The following is a 20,215-nucleotide window of genomic DNA, read 5'->3' on the forward strand; positions in this document are numbered from 1 at the left end:
CCACAGGAGATTGGCTGGCTGGCCTGTCAAGTGGAGGGAATTCGGGAGGTTGACCAGCCGCGGGAGGTTGGCTGTGGGAGAGCACTGACCACTAAGGGGCAGCTCCTGTGTTGAGCATCTGCCCCTGGTGGTCAGTGCATATCATAGCTACCAGCCAGTCATTCGGTCCTAATGGTTGCTTGGACATTTATATATATAGATTGTACCCATCTCACAACCCAAGCTTCTTGTTCACTGGGTTCACCAACTACTGAGAGTCAAGATGCCCTCACCAATCAGAAATGATGGAGTTTATGGTCTTGTTGCCCCTAGCAACCCATCTCTTTGATCAACAGCTCCTAGGAACTTTTGCCTTTGTAAACTCTGAGGTATCCCTTCCATTTTGGAACATATGCCCAGTTCATACTAAGAATATTAGGACTTCATTTCCTGGTTTGCAAATCGTTACCTAAATATACTCTTTAAAAAGGTGTCTCTAGATTTTTGTTTACAGTCCCGATGTGAGAGGTTTACTTTATGTTAAATTTTTCTGTCTTGTCCTATACCTGACTGTTCAGGATTTGTATTCCAAAAGTCTTCATTCACGTTTAACCATTTCTTTGGTGGTGAATGGCTGGGACTGTTATTATTAGTCAACACAGTAAAATAATGTCAACACAGTAAAATAAAAAGCGCAAATAACATTTTGTTATTTGCGCTTTTTATTTTACTGTGTTTCACTAATAAGACAAAAGCAATAATGAATAAAACTTCTGGTTCCTTCACAGATCCATGGAAGTGGTGACAAAGTGTATCAGTAATCATTTAATTTTTCACATGCAATTAAAAAACTGTTTATTGCCTTGGCCAGTGTGGTTCAGTTGGTTGGAGTGTCATCCCATAAACCAAAAGGTTGTGGGTTTCATTCCCAGTCAGAGCACATATTTTGGTTGTGGGTTCCTTTTCTGGTTAGGGTACACAATAGAGATAACTGATAAATGTTTCTCTCTCTCCCTCCCCCATCCTTTCTTTCTAAAGTCCTTTACCATATTGAACCTCTTATTTTAATATAAGTTCTCTGACAGAAGCCACTTTAGATTTCCCATAAATATATCACTACTAGAGGCTGGATGCACAGAGATTCGTGTAAGAATGGGCCTTCCTTCCCCTGGCTATTGGCACCACCTTCGCTCTGGCCTGGAGCTGCCTTTCTGCCTTGGCTCCAGCCAGTAGCTTCCTTTCTGCCTTCCCATGCTCCCCAGAGGCCTGGAGCTGATGGGGTAGTGTGAAATGCCTCTGTCGTTGCCATGGTGAGGATGCAAGCGTCCCGCCCCCAGCTGCTTGGCACCTGAATATGCAAATTAACCCGCCATCTTTGTTGGGTTAATTTGCATACTCCTGATTGGCTGGTGGGTGTTGCGAAGGTATGGTCGATTTGCATCTTTCTCTTTTATTAGTGTAGATTGTTCTCCTTTCAATCTTAGTTATGTATAAACATAGCTTTATTTCTTCCCTTGAACTTCTCAGGTCCCTGCAAAAGGATTTCTATTTGGTTTGTTCATTAGTTGGCATACATACTTAACACTTGCTATGGCAATAAAACTTTTTTAAGTTGAGCTTTCTGCCAGACCTTGTTAATTTGAATATAACAAACATTGGTTGAGTGTCTTTTTTTGATACCAGAGATACTATGTCTGATTGTAAGAACAGAGAGACATCAGTCGCCAACTGGTGGTCTGCAGATCGCTGTTGGTCTGTGAGGTCTGGAAGGTTGGCAACCGCTGTAATAGAATATAATACTTTTTAGAAGCTCACAATTAAATCATTAAGACACAAATACACAGAGATAGGTGCAATACTGCATGACCAGTGCTTCTGTACAGGTGTGTACACTTACTGTGGGAGTAGTTGTGTGTGTGTTTTCCTGGGGAGCAGCTATAAAAGAAAAATTTCAGCTAAGGTGGGCTCTGAAGATGTTAGCAGATATAGAACAGCTGCCTAGTAACCTGAAGGTCAGAGCTGGATTGACTGCAGCAGGGCATGCTGTGCTCTCTCAGGCAGAGTTCCTTATCTCCTTTTAAATGAGGTTAAGATCCATCTGTGTTTCTTCTCTTGTCCTTTTAGCTGTTGCATTGTAGTTCATTGTTTCTGTAGTGCATTTCTGTCCTCACCCTGCCCACACTCTGGGATTACCTGGGGTACTTCTTTAAAGTGCCCATTCCTAACTTCCTCCTCATCTCAAGAATAAGTGAAACTTTCTAGGAGTAGGCATCACTATTTCTTAAAGCTTCCTAAGTGATTCTAATGAGCCAGGGTAGAAAACTATTGATACTGTAGCACAGCGAGCACTAATGTGACAGAAAATAAGGTTTATTCATCTTTGTGCCCCTGGAGTTGGACTTATTGTGGCATATGGTTAGCTCTTTGTAAATGTTTGTTGAATGAATGAAAAATGAAAGAGCTAACAAATGAGGAAATGTGTCTAGGAACAAGGCAGTAGACTCTTGTGGGTATCTTAATAAATGAACATTTCCTTTCTTTATAATGAACAGTTAGCAGGTCAGTTATTGAATGCACTGCATCTATTTTGGAATTCTTATTAGTGTGAAACTTTATAAGTTGGTCTAAATCACAGCATTGATATCAATATTAGGTATAAAATAGACTATAAAATTGGAAGATCTGTTCTCTAAGTTTATTTGACTACACATGCTACAAGATGTAGTTAACTGTTCCACTGAGTATAATATGCAATCCCTTGCATTCAGTATAAGGGATTTGATTAAAGTAAGTACGTAAGTTTAAATTTTCACAAAATTAACCACAACTCAATAAATCTTATTATATTTAAAATGTAATGCTGTGGCTATTCTAAATGTCTTATTTATAGGAATATTTATATTTTTTGTTATGATTCTTTTAAAGCCACTGCAATAACTTATTTGACTCTTCAACAGTTGCCTTTTACCACTTTTAGTAACAAATGGAAAGAAATAGTAACTGTTCTGCAAAAATAAAGTAAGCTGGGAGTTACTAACATGGTGCATCATCATAATAATTAAATGGAATTTCCAATCCCAGACATTGTTTACAGAGTGCTTCTAAACCTAAACTCGGGTAACTAGAAGGTACCTCAATAAATAATCATTCTGCTCCGTATGTAGCTAATGCTGTATAAAAGGTTTAGAAAATCAAGTTTAATGTGACAGTTTAACATTCTAACATTAATTTATTTCCCCACAGATGAAAAGAAGCAAAGAAGTGATAACTAAAAATCATAATCAAGAAGAAATAAATGTTCTTCGGTGTTGGAAATGTAGAAAATGTATAGCACATTCTGGTTGTTTCATGAACTATCTTGAGAATCAAGGGCCTAAGGTCAGTACCGCTAAACTCTAGTTTAGTTTCTTAATGTAGGAGTTGTGTGGCCACCCACACAGGCACACATTTCCCTCCACACCCGACTTAGCTTTACCCGCTAAAAACATTTCAAAGTGCTATTCAACAGGCACCTCCCCTTCCCCCGGTACAATTAATTTTATCTCTAGCTGCTCGCATTAACATGACCTTAAAGTTTGAAGCGTAATATCATAGACATAAGTTTAGGTAATAATAGTCCGTATTTTTATCTCTACCAGGAGTGAACTTTAGTCATCACCAAACAATTAAATTCAAGATCCTATTAAGAAATGGAAAACCTATTGTATTGTATTCTTTAAATATTCACTATGAGCCTAGAAGAGAACATTCATGTAGAATCAAAAAGTCAATAAAAACAGCTGAATAATGTTCAAAAACGGTTACCTGGTTGCCCTGATAAAAATAAATATTTCTATATGCTTTTTAGTTGATTTGAAGAGAGAGAGAGAAGGAGGGTGGAGGGAGAGAGGGAGGGAAGGAGGAAGGAAGGAAGGACAATTGGTTGCCTCCTGTGTGCACCCTGACCAGGGATCGAACCTGCAACCTGGGTATGTGCCCTGACCAGGAATCGGACCTGCAACTTTTTGGGTGTATAGGACAATGCAGCCACACTAGCCAGGGTTAAAAATAAATGTTTTTAACTCAACAAAAGTAAAATCCCTAAACTTCCCTAAGAGCAATATGAAAAGAAGCAATATCTAAGAGGTATAAAATAGACAGTAATTCATGGGTCTTACAGGGAATTCTCAATTCAGCAGAGAGAGTGGCTATGATCACCTATCATTGTCTTCTTTCTCTTCTTCAAGAGACACTCAGGTTTTGTTTGTTTTGCCTCAGCCACATTTGTTCATGGTTATTTTCTCTTCATCTAACATCCTCTCATTGTCTGAGGTATTTGTGTTTTCTGTAAAATGTCTTTTTTTTCTCACCTGCTTTTTATTTTTGGAATTTCTTTATTCTAAACACTAATCCCTTGTTGTTTATTGTATTAGCAAATAGCTTTTGCCAGTTTATATAACTTATATTTCTCTCTTTATGGTCTTTTTGATGAACAGCTCATAACATAATATAGATTAATTTATTAATCATGTCCTTTATGTTTTTTACTTTTTGTTAAGAAATCCTTCTATACCCAGAGGGGAAGATTTGTTTCATTTAACCTGATGCTGACATTACAATCCAACTTTATGTAGGGATTCCCCCTTTGGGTCTCCCTACCCTGAGCAAGCCCTGGGCTTTTGCCTCATATGTGCCACACCCTGTCAGATATGACCTGGCTCTCAGAACTGTATTGAGGATTAGAAAGCTGGGAAACAGCATCCATAGCTTTTGTCCCCAGGACCGTATTCCTTTATCCTGGCCCAATGCCAGGAAATGGGAGTCTCACACTGTCTCTCAGCCCTCACAAAGCTAGGAATTGGGCACTGGAGTTACTGTAACTTTTACTGCAAAATGACCAAGTGCTTCCAAAAAACAAGTTTGCCTGAAGTCAGCACAAATATTTATCGCTTCTGCTTCTATAGTATTGAGCAGGTGCATCAGCTTGGTGGAAGCTAGGTCATGTGTGGAACTTGAGCTGTAAGGAAATCTGAGACATTTGAGCTTTAGTTTTCCAGCTACTGGCATGTAGTCAGACATGTGACAGGAAATTTAGAATGGAATTTCAAACAATCTACTATGTCTACAAGAAGAAAAGGGGACTCCTATCACACCTTCAAGTCAGAGATGCATGAAATGTAGCAAGAACCAAACCAAAAGCAAAGTAACAATAAAAGACAAATATATATACATATACATATACATATACATATACATATACATATACATATACATATACATATATATATATATATATAAGCTTAAGTGACCACAACAGACTGACTGACTGGTCGACCAGTTATTATGATGTGCACTGATCACCTCCATGCAGGATCTGCCCCCTGATGGTCATTGTGCTCCCTTTGGCCTGCAAATCTCCTGTGGTCCCTCCCTCCATCTCTCCCCTTGTCTGGCAGGCCCTGTTTGGTAGGCCCTGTCCAGCAGCCAGCAGGCCCCGATTGGGACTGAGTGAGATGACCCCAATAGGCCTTGATCTCTGGCCAGGCCTAGGGACCCCACCTGTGCATGAATTTTGTGCACCGGGCATTTAGTATAAATATAAAATAACAGAAATGGTCTGTTATGTGTGCTGTCTAGGGCCATGAGGAGAATGGTGTCCTCAATTTTAGTTTCAATGTACTTTAGGACATGTCAAGTTTATGTGACTTCTAAAACATTCAAATATAGGTTTGGGGGGGGGTTCTGTTGGTTCTGTGGATATGGAATTTAAAATGGATCTGAACTATATGGGAGTCGCCACGAATAAGAGGTGAGTAAAGTTTCAGGAATAGATGAGACCATCATACAGAGTGAATGAAGTGAGAAAGAAAAGTTCTTAGGAACATTTAAAGGATGGACAGAAAAAAGAAGTTCACAAAATAGGGAGGTGGGAATAGCAAGAAAGATAAGACCAGGAAGTAGGATACAATGTAATGAAAATTAAGGGACAGATATCTTCCAGAAGGAGGTATTGGTTAGTAGATTTGAATGTGGTGGCAAGATGTATAAGATCAGACAGTGCCTTCAGTGTGCATGCTGTGCACTACACAGTTCTAGAGGATGCTAGTCAGTAAAAGCTGCCCCAGATTTGTAGAGTGTGGAGACCCTGAATGAGAACTAAAAGTGTGCAAGAGTTGTAGCAAAGAGATCACTGATCAATGTTTATTCTAGTGTGAGAGTTGTAGGGGCAGATGCCAAATTCCAGAGAGTTGAGGAAAATGGAAACTGGGGAATGGTCCAACACTTACTATGAAGCTCTATAATAATTTGGGTTATGACTCTTTCCATAACCAGACTATGAAGTGTTTCATTCTTATATTACCAATACAGTGATGGCCATAAATATGATTGATGAATATTGAATCGATCATAGATTGTATAGTTCCTCCTTCACCTTTTTGGCTGGATATTTTGCTCATTTTTTTCTGGCTTTATTATCCTGCTGGTATCTTTTCTTCATTGGCTATAATACTGAAAAATGTTCTATTTGTATTGCTTATTTCTTCTATACTTAGTCTTATTACTTGCTAAGAAATAAATTGTGTCCTCCCCTGCCCCCAAATTCATGTATGGAAGTTCTAACTCCAATATGACTGATTCTGAAGATATATCTTTGGGAGATGATTAAGGCTAATGAGGTAATAAGAATGGGACCCCAATTTGAAAAGAGGCTATGGCCTCTTATCAAATGTCTCTGTGTCTCTTGTCTCTCGAACTTTCTGTATTCTCCCCCTTCTCCTCACCCTCTTTCTCTCCTTCTCCCTTATTCCATTCCTCCCAGGTGAGGGCACAGAGTCTGCAATCTGAGAAGAAGCTTTCACCAGAACCTGAACATGCTGGCACTTTGATGTCTGACTTCTAGCCTCCAGAAATGTGACGAATGTATGTCTCTTGCTTAAGCCACCCAGTCTGCGGTATTTTGTCAGGCACTGGGGAGTCAGAGAGCAGAAAGGAGATATTCTGTCCTTGTGAAGCTTTCAGGATAGGGATCCATCATACATATTACATTTTAGTTGTTTAGGTAGCAAAAATGGAAAGTGTAGGGATCCATAAGAATAGGTATAGACAGAGGATTGGACCTATTTAATGTTAGGGAAGCTTTTCTGAGGAAGTGACTTGTGTGGAGATAAGGTAGATGAGTAGCAAGGGCAGTCCAGGGGGAGAACAGTCCAGGCTTTGGGATCAGAATGTTCAAAGGCCTGTGTTGGAGAGAATGTGGTGTATCCTTGGAACTAGAAGAGTCCCATGATTGGCGCTGAGAGAACCAGAGGGAGTTTGGCAAGATTTGAAGCTAGAAAGATGAGTATTGATTAGATCATTTATGGTCTTGTACACCAAATTAAGGACTTTGATCTTGAAGAGCTGGGAAGTCACTGAAAAGGAATGACATAATCTTTGAACTTTTAAAAAACAATTTTGGCTATTGTGTGATAAGTGAATTAGGTAGCAAAAATGGATGCGAGGAGACTGCCCTTAAGTGAGGCTTTCATTTTTCTTTCATTCATTCCCTTTTGAGTAAAAAGTTTTCACCTTGAAGTACCTTCTCCAAGTATAAATAGAAAAGCCAGGCAGTCCAGCAGAATGTGGTTTCTTTACATTTGTAATACTTTACTTTAAACATTTAATTAGTAATATTAATTAAATGACATTTGTGTTACCTGATCTTTTTCTGTAGTGTTTATAACTGCAGTAGTTAAATAATATATTTGGCTCACTTTTAATGAATTTGTAAAGAAATGTTATTGCTAACATGAGAAATATCATATTTAACATCTTTCAAAACATTATATTAAATTCTTTGTATCAGTATTTTACATTTAACATCGGCTTAATTAAAATCTTAAATATTATTAAATGATAATACATAAAATTTGTAATTTTAAAATTAAGTTCTCCTATACAGAAACTAAAAGGTCTCCACCCTTAACACAAAAATAGAAATAACAGTGCATTAGCCCCACCTGCTGTTCGAACAAAAAATTTCATTTTCAAAATATTTTATCAACATTTTTCTGACAGCATTGTGCGAAATTGTTAGTTACTTTTTCTTTCCTTCCTCTCTTCATCCACCGTGATAATTTTCAGATGTGAAAAATTTGTCTAGTAGAATTTCTAAAATCCTCATAATACAGTTTTCTAATTTTCAGCTTAATTTTTTCCCCCAGGAGGTAACTTGTTATTCCCCTACTATAAAGCGTTCTTCAAATCAAGTTGCTTCCAGTTTAATAAATCATCTTCACATACACTCATTAGAACTTGTTTTATCACATATTTGTGTGATTTTTAAAAAATTAAGTGACTATAGATTTACAAACTTAATAGTTGCTATGTCCCATTTTACCTGTAAAATTATATTGGAAGTATATAACATGAATGTCATCTACATTATTTCTCTAAGGCTTTGTGCTTATAAACACGAGTGAAGTAGTTGTCAGTCCACTTATAATGGAAGCTTCTGTGTTTACCCTGGTTGTCTCTGCCCTGTACACTTCCAGGAAAGGGAGCAGAATGCTAGCCATGCTTAACCCAGCCTTTTATACTCCTCTCATCTATACCAATTGCTGTAACTGGTTTTAGTCTTTTGTTGTTGTTGTTGCCATAGAAGTATGCTTTAACTTTTAACTATTTAGAGAAAAATATATGCTTATTTTATATTAATAGTTCTCAAATGAAGGAGATTGGGTTGGGGTTCACATATCAATCAACTGTGGAATGTTTTCTAAACCTACTTTTCTTCTGTATAAGTTGGTGTATGTTCTTGGTTAATTTAAAAATAAATTATACCCCTGGTTTTTTGTTTGTTTGTTTTGTTTTGTAAGCTTAAGGAAGAATAGTAGCATTGTGCCTTAAAAGGTTCTTAGACTAAAGATATAATTATTATTGCCCTCAGAACAATAAATTTAATGATTTATTTGGCATAGGAAGCTTAGTGACTGAGGTCAGGAGTATCGAAGCCAGACTGCCGGGATGGATATTCTCGTTTTGCTGCTTATCTGTGACCTTGAACAAGTTACATAAAAGTTGCTTTATTTCTCTTGTTTCTCCTTATTTGTAAAGGAGTAAAATCCTTAAGCAATGCCTGGTCATAGTAGTAACTTTTTGTTAACCTAGTAAGAATAAGAGTAAGTACATTGTAAAACCTCTCCCGCCTACCTAGAACTACAACTCCAACATTTATTCTCGTAGGAATGTTCATGTAGCATTTGTAAAATTTATAGTAGATGCCCTTGCTATCTTAGTTTTCTGAGAGTTTTTTTTTTTTTTATCATGAACGAGTATTGAATTTTATCAAGTGATTTTTTCCATATGTATTGAAATATTCTTCATGCTTTTCTTCCATATTTTGTTAATATGTTAAATTATATTGAATTATTTTTGCCAGTGTTATCTATTTTTTTAAAAAACCAACTCTTGATTATTTTTTTTCTTTTGTCTTTTCTATATTTTATTTATTTCTGCTCAAATTTTTTATTATTTTACTTCCTTGGGGCTTTATTTGTTCATCTTTCTCTAGTTCCTGAAAGTGGATGTTAGATTATTTAAAATTTTTCTTGTTTTTTGAAGTAGGCCTGTACTGATATTAGCTTCCCACGCAGCCTCCCAAATTTGGTTATATTGTATTTTCATCTGTCTCTATGTATTCTTTAGATCTCTTATTTCTTTGACCCAATAGTTGTTCAATTGCATGTTGTTTAATTTCCACATATCTGTAGTTTTCCAGATTTCTTGTAGTTTATTTCCACTTTCTTACCTCTATAGTTGGAAAAAATGCTTGATATGATTTTAGTCTTTTCAAGTTCATTGAGACTAGTTCTGTATCCCAAAATATGATCCATCCTTGAGAATATTCCATGTGCACTTGAAAAGAATATTCTGTGGTATGGGGATGGAAAATTCTAAAAATAATAAGTTCATTTTTTCTGATGAATCATTTAAGGCTGATATTTCCTTATTGGCTTTATGTTTGGATGAGCCATCCATTGCTGTCAACAGGGTATTCAGGCCCCCTACTTAATTGCATTTTTGTCAGTTTTTTTTCTTTATGTCGGTTAACAATTGCTTTATATATTTGGTGCTCTAGGTTGGGTGCATATACTATTATATTGGCAAATGATTAATTATCCCCTTTATCACTATAAAGTTTCTATCTTTGTCTCATGTTATCAGTGTTTTTCAGCTTGCCTACTTCTATCAAGTTTAATGTTGAATCATGTATAATACTTCTTACTCCAGCATTTCTAGAATCAATATTTTATTTGAATCAATTTTTAAGTAAAATTTAAATTTTACAAAGTATAATATATTCACTCATTACAACATTCATGGAAAAGTTAGTTTCCTTTTAGGTACTTTTTTATTTACATATATATGTCCATAAAAAAGTATAATACTGTCTTTAGGCTGTCTATGCTTTTAATATCATAATACAGAATATATGTATTTCTATTTCACCTGCTTTTTCAAAGAAAACCAAACAATATGTATTAGAGATATATCTTAGTACAAACAAATCTACATCACACTCTTTATAAGTCATGATACTATTTTCGGTGAGAATAGAAATTGCTCCTCACTAGCTCATCTTCTGCACTTACTGTGGATGCTTTTCATTTTTTTTCCAGGCCTTTCCAGCCACCCGATGTTGTGCTATTTCTATCTGCCCCAAATACTATTGGCTGGAGACACACAGACTTCATCTTCACTTCTAATAGCTTCCCAGAGCTTTCCTGCTTCTAGTTTCCACCTCTTGGGCATGGACCATTCTTTGTGTGGTTCTTATCTATTATGTACTTGGATACAGTATGCTACATACTGTATTTCCCTCATTAATCTTTCAGAGGTTCCTCTGAATTTCTGGTTCATTGAAATCTCCCTATCTGTATTTTCTAGTTTAGCTATTAATTAAAAAAAAAATTTTTTTTTTAAATATCTTGTATAGGTTTTGTGGCTTAACAGGGAGAATAGACTGGAATATAAACTTACGTTGCCAGTTTGCTGAAACCGGTTTGGCTCTGCAGACTGAAAGGTCCCAGGTTCGATTCCGGTCAAGGGCATGTACATTGGTTGTGGGCATATCCCCGGTGGGGGGCGTGCAAGAGGCAGCTGGTCGATGTTTTGCTCTCATCGACGTTTCTAGCTCTCTAATTCTCTCTCTTCCTCTCTGTAAAAAATCAATAAAATATATTTTAAAAAATAATAATAAATAAATAAATAAAAAAAACTTACGTTTCCAGTTTGAAACCAAGAATTAAATCCCTCTGCCTGAAATGTCCCTGTTATCATCTTACGAGGATCTATGATAAACTAACTTTTGTAGGTTTGGCCGACACTTTAATAGATGAACTCAGTGAACTGGAGGGCTTTTTATTTTTATTTTATTTTATCCACAGGCAGTATTCCCTGAAAATACTTCTTCTTTTCTTTCTTTCTTCCTTTTTTTTTTTCTTTTTTTTCTTTGTGTGTTTGTTTTTGGAAATGGGAATGAAGAGAAGAGGGCAGTGTCTTATTTCCTTTCTAGCTAAAATTGAACTTACATTTTTGTGTTTTATTCAAATGAAATTTGTGAAATGAATTTTGATCTGGTAATAACTAATACCATGCATTTTGATATAATAGGATAGTGATGACTCAGCTGATAATCAAAATACCTGTCGTGTGTGGCACATGAATATAGAAGCCCTTCCAGAATGGATAAACCGCCTACTACAAAAAGTAAGTTCCCCGAGTCAGAGTGAAATTAGGAGTGTACTGCCCTCAGTATCCTTATTTTAGAGCTATTTTTTAGATGCATTATTTCAACAGTCATGGAAGGCTATGCAATTCTTTTTTTATTGTTACTACTTTTCAAAGGAGACTTGGCTTGAGGTGAACACAGTACAATATACAGAAGCTGTGTAACTCTTGATTATATTTATGACTTCTTCATTATCACTGGAGTGCTTCAGCACTTGTCTTCTCAAACTTTGCATTTGCTACTTCCCCTGGCTTGAAAGCTCTTCCCACAGATATTCACCTGTTCTTTCTCAAGGAGGCATCGCCTGACCTCTCTATCCACTGTCCTCACTGTTACCACTATTCACACTCCTTTTTTCCATCTCTGCTCTACCTACCTATCTGTAAGTTACACAGACACAAACTATAAACTTTAAATATGCATAAGTACATCTTACAAATATAAATACATGAATTATTATACACATTTAAAATGTAATGTATACAATGCATGTATATGCACTCTTGTCAATTGCCCAGCTCTCCATGAAGAATGTAGACTCCATGAGGTCAAGGCTCTTTATATTTTTTTACTGTATCCCCAGCACATAGAACTGTGTCTATTGAGTGAATGAAATATCCTGTAAATAGTATTCATATAGGCATAATAAAATAAACTGGGTAATTAATGATTTATTAACACAGTAAAAATCAAAATACCACACTTTTAAAGATCTTTAATGAAATTAAAGAGCAAGAACTCACCTTGTTAATAGTATGGTATCATTATTTCTCACAATTCAAGACACAAATCCTAGAAAAATATAAATAATATGAGTTTTAGAAAAATACAATTGTCTTTCTCAACACTGACTACTTTAACTTTTTTGTTGCTGTTGTTAATGGTAACATTTGATAGCTAGCTATTCCTTTCATCCATTCTCACATTGTAACGATTTCCTGGGGAAATGCCAGTTTGGTGCTTGTACGCGTCCTGAACTTCACAAACTGTATTAGGACACAGCAGATGTTTCACTGCCTCTGTTGAAAAGATGATTTTAAGGCAGCCCTTTGTTAATTTTGAATCTGAGTATGGAAAGTGCTCCCTCTGATGTGTGCAGCCAATATCTTTGGGTTGCATGTAAAAAGGCCGGAAGAGCTTCATTTTGACAGTTGGGGGAAATTCCCTCCCACAGTTCTTGGTATGCAAGAAGTGTATCAAAACAGACACTTTTCTGTGAGATTTTACTTGCAAATTAAGCTCTGTAGACTGATGTGCTTCCTGGTTCTGTAGTGTATTTTTCTTTTCATTAGCTCACACTGTATCCATATTCAACCTCTTGTTTAAGAGATTCATTTAAAATTCTTAGGAGTGTTGTTTCAATGGACATGAAGTGCAGTATGTTATCATTCTAGAACTTTGGAGCTGCTCATCTCTATTAGAAAGCTTGTTTCCACTGACTGTTCTGTCTACTAATCAGAAAACAGAAAGCCAGCCTTTTCTGTGGCATAGAAAACTCTCATGTGGTTGGCTTAAACGCGCGCACACACCCACCCACACACACACACACACACACACACACACACACATTCTTTTTTTAGTACTTTACAATGAACACATTGTCTTTATCTCCCTTCATTACCTGTAGGCCCAGTGGACAGTGGGAAAACTGAATTGCCCTTTTTGCGGGGCCCGTTTAGGGGGCTTTAATTTTGTCAGCACTCCAAAATGTTCCTGTGGCCAGCGCGCAGCGGTACACCTCTCCAAGAGCCGGACCGATTGCCAGCCAGCACAGGCAGGCCCACTAATGAGACCATCACCGAAACACTTGTCACATCCTACAGCTCGGTCAGGTGGTGACAGCGAAGCTCTGCTGACGGGCGGCGCCTTCAGAAACAGAAATCGCAGGCTTTCAAACATGGCCCAAAAGAATAATGGCCCCGGGAGGTTAACAGAAGCGCTGTGCCTGGAGGTGCGGTCGACATGTGTTCAGATGAAGAAGGAGAAACTGCTCTTCAAAGCATCCGATTCAAAATACCAGCTTTTTGTCCCGCAGCTTGTGACTGGCAGATGCACCAGAAGAGCTTCCCACAGAAAATCACAGAGCTGGGATCTGAGCACCAGCGAGAAGCTGACTTTATTACCCACATTCTATGAAATGCATAGTAAGACTGTCGCCTGCCCCAGACTAAATGAAGCCCAGCCTGAGGACCTTTTGGACCTGCCTTTAGAATCTAGTAAAAATAGCTGTTCCTTCCACCTATCATCAAGTTTTGATTCCAATGTGCTGCTGCAGAGGTTTTCAGCGGCTCCCCGTGAGACCCAGACACAAAGAGGAGGAGAATTCCAGAGCGGTCCTGGAGCTTCTGCCGTGCGCCCTGACTACGCTAGTCCTGGCGGCCTGGCGTTCCTGATGGACCTGCCCACCGCCGGCAGGCGCACACTGGAGGCCTCGGACCCGGAGGAGCACCTCTCGCCCCTGGACATCCTGCGCTCCAGCAGCTTTTCCCTGGGCGCCATTCATCAGAGGCTCAGCAAGAGAGAGAGGAGCAAGTTGAAGAATCTGAGGAGGAAGCAACGAAGGCATGAAAGATGGTTGCAGAAGCAGGTAATTTTTTAAAAAGAATTTACTAAAAGTTAGGTTCTACATTATAAATGTTGATGCTTGGGGAGGAGCTAATTTTGAATACCTTATATAAAAGAATTGGTTTTTGATCATTTTTGAAATGATATTTCTGGGTAAACTTAATAATTATGCAGCTGTCTTATAGCTGACATGTTTATCTCTATGTTCACACATGTTTACAAAATATTCTTTCGTGGATTTTCCCCCAGTACTGTTAATATTTTAAAGGAACAGTAATGTTCATGATATTGAGACTAAATTGTCAAATACATTTTAAATTTATTCAAGTTAAGATTTTATTTCAAGTTAAGTTGAAACAAAATAGTTGCTCTAAGAAAACCTAATCTAGTGACATTCATTCTCTTTCATCACATTTAGCTTTAATGGGTATTTTCGAGGACCTTATTTAAGTGCCCACATGATCCAAGTATGGTTAACTGTGATGCTGTGAACATAATCTAAAGCAGGGTGGGGAAGGTCCGCAAAATCATTAGGTCTGGCCCTGTCAAGGCATTAAGGGTGAGTTGATTAAATGTTTGACCAAATATAGCAGGCTAATTTTTAAGTTGAGAATTTTGTGAGCCTGTAAAAGATGTTATAAATGTTCAAATGGCCCTTGGCAGAAAAAAAGGTCCCCCCACCCCTGATCTAAAGGATAAGTTACATTACTGTAGTTCTGTGTGAGAGCATGCTTTTCTTTGGTTTCAACTTCTGTACCCAGAATGGTATGTTCAAGGGTGGGGAGTGTGAAAAGACTAAGCAATAAATGTTAGGTGCCCAGAAAAGCAAAGTCAATGGATGAAAATTTGGATGTTTGAGGACTAGTATATTTCTACATAAACTTTATTTTTGCAAATTGCATTTATTATTTTCTTGTTCATAATAGATGAATTTGTGCATGGTTGGGGTCCCTTGGCCCGGCCAGTGATTGGGGCCTGCCAGTGGGGGTGGGGTGGGGAGAGAGGGACCATGGGAGGTTGGCTGTGGGAGCACACTGACCACCAGGGGGCAGCTCCTACATTGAGTATCTGCTCCCTAGTGGTCAGTGCGTGTCACAGCTACTGGCAGGTTGTCTGGTCATAACAGTCAGTTAGGCTTTTATATATATAAACTAGTGACCTGTAGTGTGAAATCACAAAAGACCCAGGACCCTTCCCCACATCTCCCCACACCATGGGACCACCCCAAGTCCCACAGTCCCACCCTGCATTGCTGGAGTGCCCTGGAACGGCCCTGAGTTTTGGAGTGCCGCCCCAATGCCCCACCTCTGGGCCGCATGCACACATGGGATCGCAAAAACCCTGGCAGAAGGCACATGAAGTGGATGCCGGGACTGGGCCGTGGAAACTCCAGTAGAAGCTGGGTGGAATGGCTGCCGGGACCCCTGCAGAGCCTCAGGAACCCTGATGGAAGCTATGCAGACGGCCACTGGCCCCACCCTTACTGTGCACACAGCTTTCTTGTGATGGTGTTATGGTATGAGGGTTAGTTTGCATATTACCTCTTTATTATATAGGACTAGGGGCCCAATGCACAAAATTTGTACACATGTAGGTTCCCTAGGCCTGGCCAGTGATCAGGGCCTCTCTTTGGAGCAACCGGTGGGGCCTTTGGGGGTACCCCCTTTGGCACCTGCCTTGGCTGGCCTGGGGTCTGCAGGCTGGGGGAAACTTCTGTGTTGAGTGTCTGCCCTTGGTGGTCAGTGCATGCCATAGCGACCAGTCATTCCACCGATGATTCGGCCATTCAGTCAATTTACATATTAGGCTTTTATTATATAGGATAGTAGTCCTTATTCATTGGTATGTTGAATATTAACACATTACAGACCATTAGTTTTATTGATAGCTTTACCCAGTGGACAGATACGTTTCTATTGAACGAGTACAAAAAACGTTTTACATAAATGTTAAAGGCATGCTTTAAAATTAAATACCCATTGCATTTTGAAGTCGCTTATTACATATTACAAGCTAATATCTTTTTAAAGTATGGTACTTTGTAAATTTAATAGTTTGTATAACATGAAGCAAGAATTCTTATGATCCATCTGCATTGTGTTAACAGTGTCATCAAAGCTAAAATGTGGAAAGCTGCAACTTTACATAATAGTTCATTCTTTTAAAAACAGTTAAGCAAACTCATTATTGCTTATGATCTAGTTATAGACTGAACAAAATACAGTTACTGCTTTAAGTGCTTTAATTAGGTTATGTATTTTTCATTTTCCAATTAAATAGTATAATTACAATAATAGGCAATACGCCGAAGCCGGTTTGGCTCAGTGGTAGAGCGTCGGTCTGCGGACTGAAAGGTCCCAGGTTCGATTCCGGTCAAGGGCATGTACATTGGTTGCGGGCACATCCCCGGTAGGGGGTGTGCAAGAGGCAGCTGGTCGATGTTTCTCTCTCATGGACGTTTCTAGCTCTCTATCCCTCCCCCTTCCTCTCTGTAAAAAAATCAATAAAATATATTTTTAAAAAATAAATAATAATAGGCAATAGTTTATTATATTTTTGACTGGTTAACTGACAAGAATATTCCAGTTTGGTTTATTTGCAAGTGATGATCTAATGTGACATAAAATCATATATTATAGAATGTATCAATGACTATATTTAGCACCATTATAAAATGCTTTATAGTTTGATCTATTGAAGCTGTAAAATTAAAAAAAATTATTGAAAATTTGACTAAAACCTATATACATTGGAGATAGTCATATGTTAAGTGAATATCCAGGAAGAACACCTTAAAAGCAATGTGAGACCAGTGGTTGTAGCTCAGTGGTTGACCATGGACCCATGAACCAGGAAGTCACAGGTTTCATTCCCAGTCAGGGCATGTGCCTGTGATTGCAGGCAGGCTTGATCCCCAGTAGTGGGTGTGTAGGAGTCAGCCAATCAATGTTTCTCATTGGTGTTTCTATCTCTCTATCCTTCTCCCTTCCTCTCTCTCTAAAATAAAAAACAAACACATATTTTTTAAAGTGTGGAAGGCTCTAAAATAACTCTCTAACAAATAGACATGTAAAAGAAATATTAAAATTATACTTGTGCTGTATTGTAAGTATATACAGGTTACATATTTGCAAATTTTAAAATGTGTGTAATTCTTGAGTTGGGTACTTCTGAAAACCTCAGCTATCTTACTAATCATTTTCCAGCTAGGAACACTTTATATAGAGTTTAGAGCAAAGCAAGACTACAGTTAATGGTTTTTCCCCCTCTGATGTTTACTTTCATTCATTCATTCACACACATGTGATTTAACACATCTGCTTAGCGAATAAATGAGTCTTAGACCTGTGACAGGTCAGTGATATGCTGGTATCCTAATAGGTTTCTTTGGTTGCACACAGCTACTGGCCAGTGTGCAGGAGGCAGCTGATTGATGTGTGCAGGAAGCAGCTGATAGATGTTTCTATCGCTCTCCTTTCCTCTCTGTAAAAAATCAATAAAAAATAAATGTTAAATAAAAGAAAAAATAAAGATAAAATCTAATAGTTCTGCTAATTCAAACAATATGTTACATTCTAGAAAGTTATTATTTGAGATGAATTAATAGCTTAGCTATTCAGCTCATCTCATATTTAATAAAGATTCATTAATTCTGTAAGCATTAATTAACTGTTTGGTATACCATGCTTTTGTGTATTTCAGTACAGATCCTGTCCTTTTTTTTTTTTTTTTTTTTTTTTTTTTTACCTTTTTTCATTAAATTATTATCTGCATACATATTTTAACATTCCCCCCCCCCCAAAAAAAAACATACTCTCCCTCCCCAGAGTTTTGTGTCCATTGGTTGTACTTATATGCATGTATACGAGTCCTTTGGTCGATCTATTATCTCCCTCAGATTTCTCTACCCTCCCTGCTGTAATTTGACAGTCTGCTTGTTGCTTTATTGTCTCTATATCTATCTTTTGGTTCATCAGTTTATAATGTTCTTTGTTATCCATAAATGAGTGAGGTCATGTGGTGTTTCTCTTTCATTGACTGGCTTATTTCACTCAGCATGATGTTCTCCAATTCCATCCAGGTTGCTGCAAATGATGAGAATTCCTTCTTTTTTATGGCAGCATAGTATTCCATTGTGTAGGTGTACCATAGTTTTTTGATCCAATCATCTGCTGACGGACATCTAGGCTGTTTCCAAATTCTGGCTATTGTAGATTGTGCTGCTATGAACATAGGGGTGCATATATCCTTTCTGATTCGTGTTTCTAGTTTCTTGGGATATATTCCTAGGAGTGGGATTACTGGGTCAAATGGGAGTTCCATTTTCAGTTTTTTGAGGAAACTCCACACTGTTCTCCACAGTGGTTGCACCAGTCTGCATTCCCACCAGCAGTGCACGAGGGTTCCTTTTTCTCCGCAAGCTTGCCAACACTTGTTTGTTGATTTGTTGATGTTGGCCATTCTGACAGGTGTGAGATGGTACCGCATTGTTGTTTTGATTTGCATCTCTCGGATAATTAGTGACTTTGAGCATGTTTTCATGTGCCTTTTGGCCTTCCTTCTATCTTCTTTTGAAAATATTCTATTTAGGTCCATTGCCCATTTTTTAATTGGATCATTCATCTTCCTTTTATTTAGTTGTATAAGCTGTCTGTAGATATTGGAGATTAAACCTTTATCAGTGGTAATATTTGCAAATATGTTCTCCCACACAGTGGGCTTTCTTGTTGTTTTGTTGATGGTTTCTTTTGCTGTGCAAAAGCTTTTTATTTTGATGTAGTCCCATTTGTTTATTTTCTCTTTAGCTTCCTTTGCCCTAGGGGCAGTATCAGTGAAGAAGTTCTTTTGGCATATGTCTGAGATTTTGCTGCCTGTGGATGCTTCTAGTATTTTTATGGTTTCCCGCCTTATGTTTCATTTTGAGTTTATTTTTGTAAATGGTGTAAGTTGGTGATCTAGTTTCATTCTTTTGCATGTATTTGTCCAATTTTCCCAACACCATTTATTGAAGAGACTGTCTTGACTTCATTGTATATTCGTGCCTCCTTTGTCAAATATTAATTGAGCATAGTGATTTGGGTTGATATCTGGGTTCTCGATTCGATTCCATTGATCTATATGTCTGTTCTTGTGCCAGTACCAGGCTGTTTTGAGAACAGTGGCTTTGTAATACAGCTTGAAGTCTGGTATTGAGATCCCTCCTACTTTACTCTTCTTTCTCAGGATTGCTGTGGCTATTCAGGATCTTTTATTGTTCCAAATGAACTTTTGGAGAGTTCTTTCTAGGTCAGTGAAATATGCATTGGTATTTTAATGGGGAGTGCATTGAACCTATAGATTGCTTTAGGAAGTATGGACATTTTGATGATGTTGATTCTACCAATCCATGAACATGGTATGTTCTTCCATCTCTTTACGTCTTCCTCTATCTCTTTTTTCAGTGTCGTGTAGTTTTCCGCAAATAGGTCCTTTACTTCCTTAGTTAAATTTATTCCTAGGTATCTTAATTTTTTTGGTGCGATGGTAAATGGAATTGCTTATTTAGTCTCTGTTTCTGTAATTTCTCTGTTGGTGTATAGAAATGCCATGGATTTCTTGGCATTAATTTTGTATCCTGCTTCATTGCCAAATTCATTTATTAAGCCAATTAGTTTTTTAAAGGAGTCTTTTGGTTTTTTTATGTACAATATCATGTCATCTGCAAATATGGATAACTTTATTTCTTCTTTTCCCAGATCCTGTCCTTTTTTTAATGTGGAAGATAAGCATACAAGGTTTTTTTTTTTTTAAAAAAGTTTTTGTTATTAATAACTATTTTAAAGTTCAAATAATTGGTTGGAAAATCTAGATTTCTGACTTTTATTTGACATTTTAAATTATTTATTTTTGTGCAAACTAGATATACTTTTGTAGCAAGTA

The 20,215-nt window shown here is 37.6% G+C and overlaps 1 protein-coding gene across 2 annotated transcripts in view; it reads left to right on the top strand.

Moving 5' to 3' along the window:
• Positions 1–20,215, top strand: part of RNF180 (ring finger protein 180) — an 82,973-nt gene that overhangs the window by 15,303 nt on the left and 47,455 nt on the right. For both annotated transcript variants that reach the window (XM_084882168.1, XM_084882167.1), the window contains exons 2-4: positions 3,223–3,357; positions 11,614–11,709; positions 13,359–14,318. In XM_084882168.1, the coding sequence (XP_084738294.1) occupies positions 3,223–3,357; positions 11,614–11,709; positions 13,359–14,318 (1,191 nt within the window). The remainder of the gene's footprint in view (positions 1–3,222; positions 3,358–11,613; positions 11,710–13,358; positions 14,319–20,215) is intronic.

The sequence above is a fragment of the Pipistrellus hanaki genome (assembly GCF_964339955.1).
Source record: "Pipistrellus hanaki genome assembly, chromosome: 4".
Classification (NCBI taxonomy): Eukaryota; Metazoa; Chordata; class Mammalia; order Chiroptera; family Vespertilionidae; genus Pipistrellus; species Pipistrellus hanaki.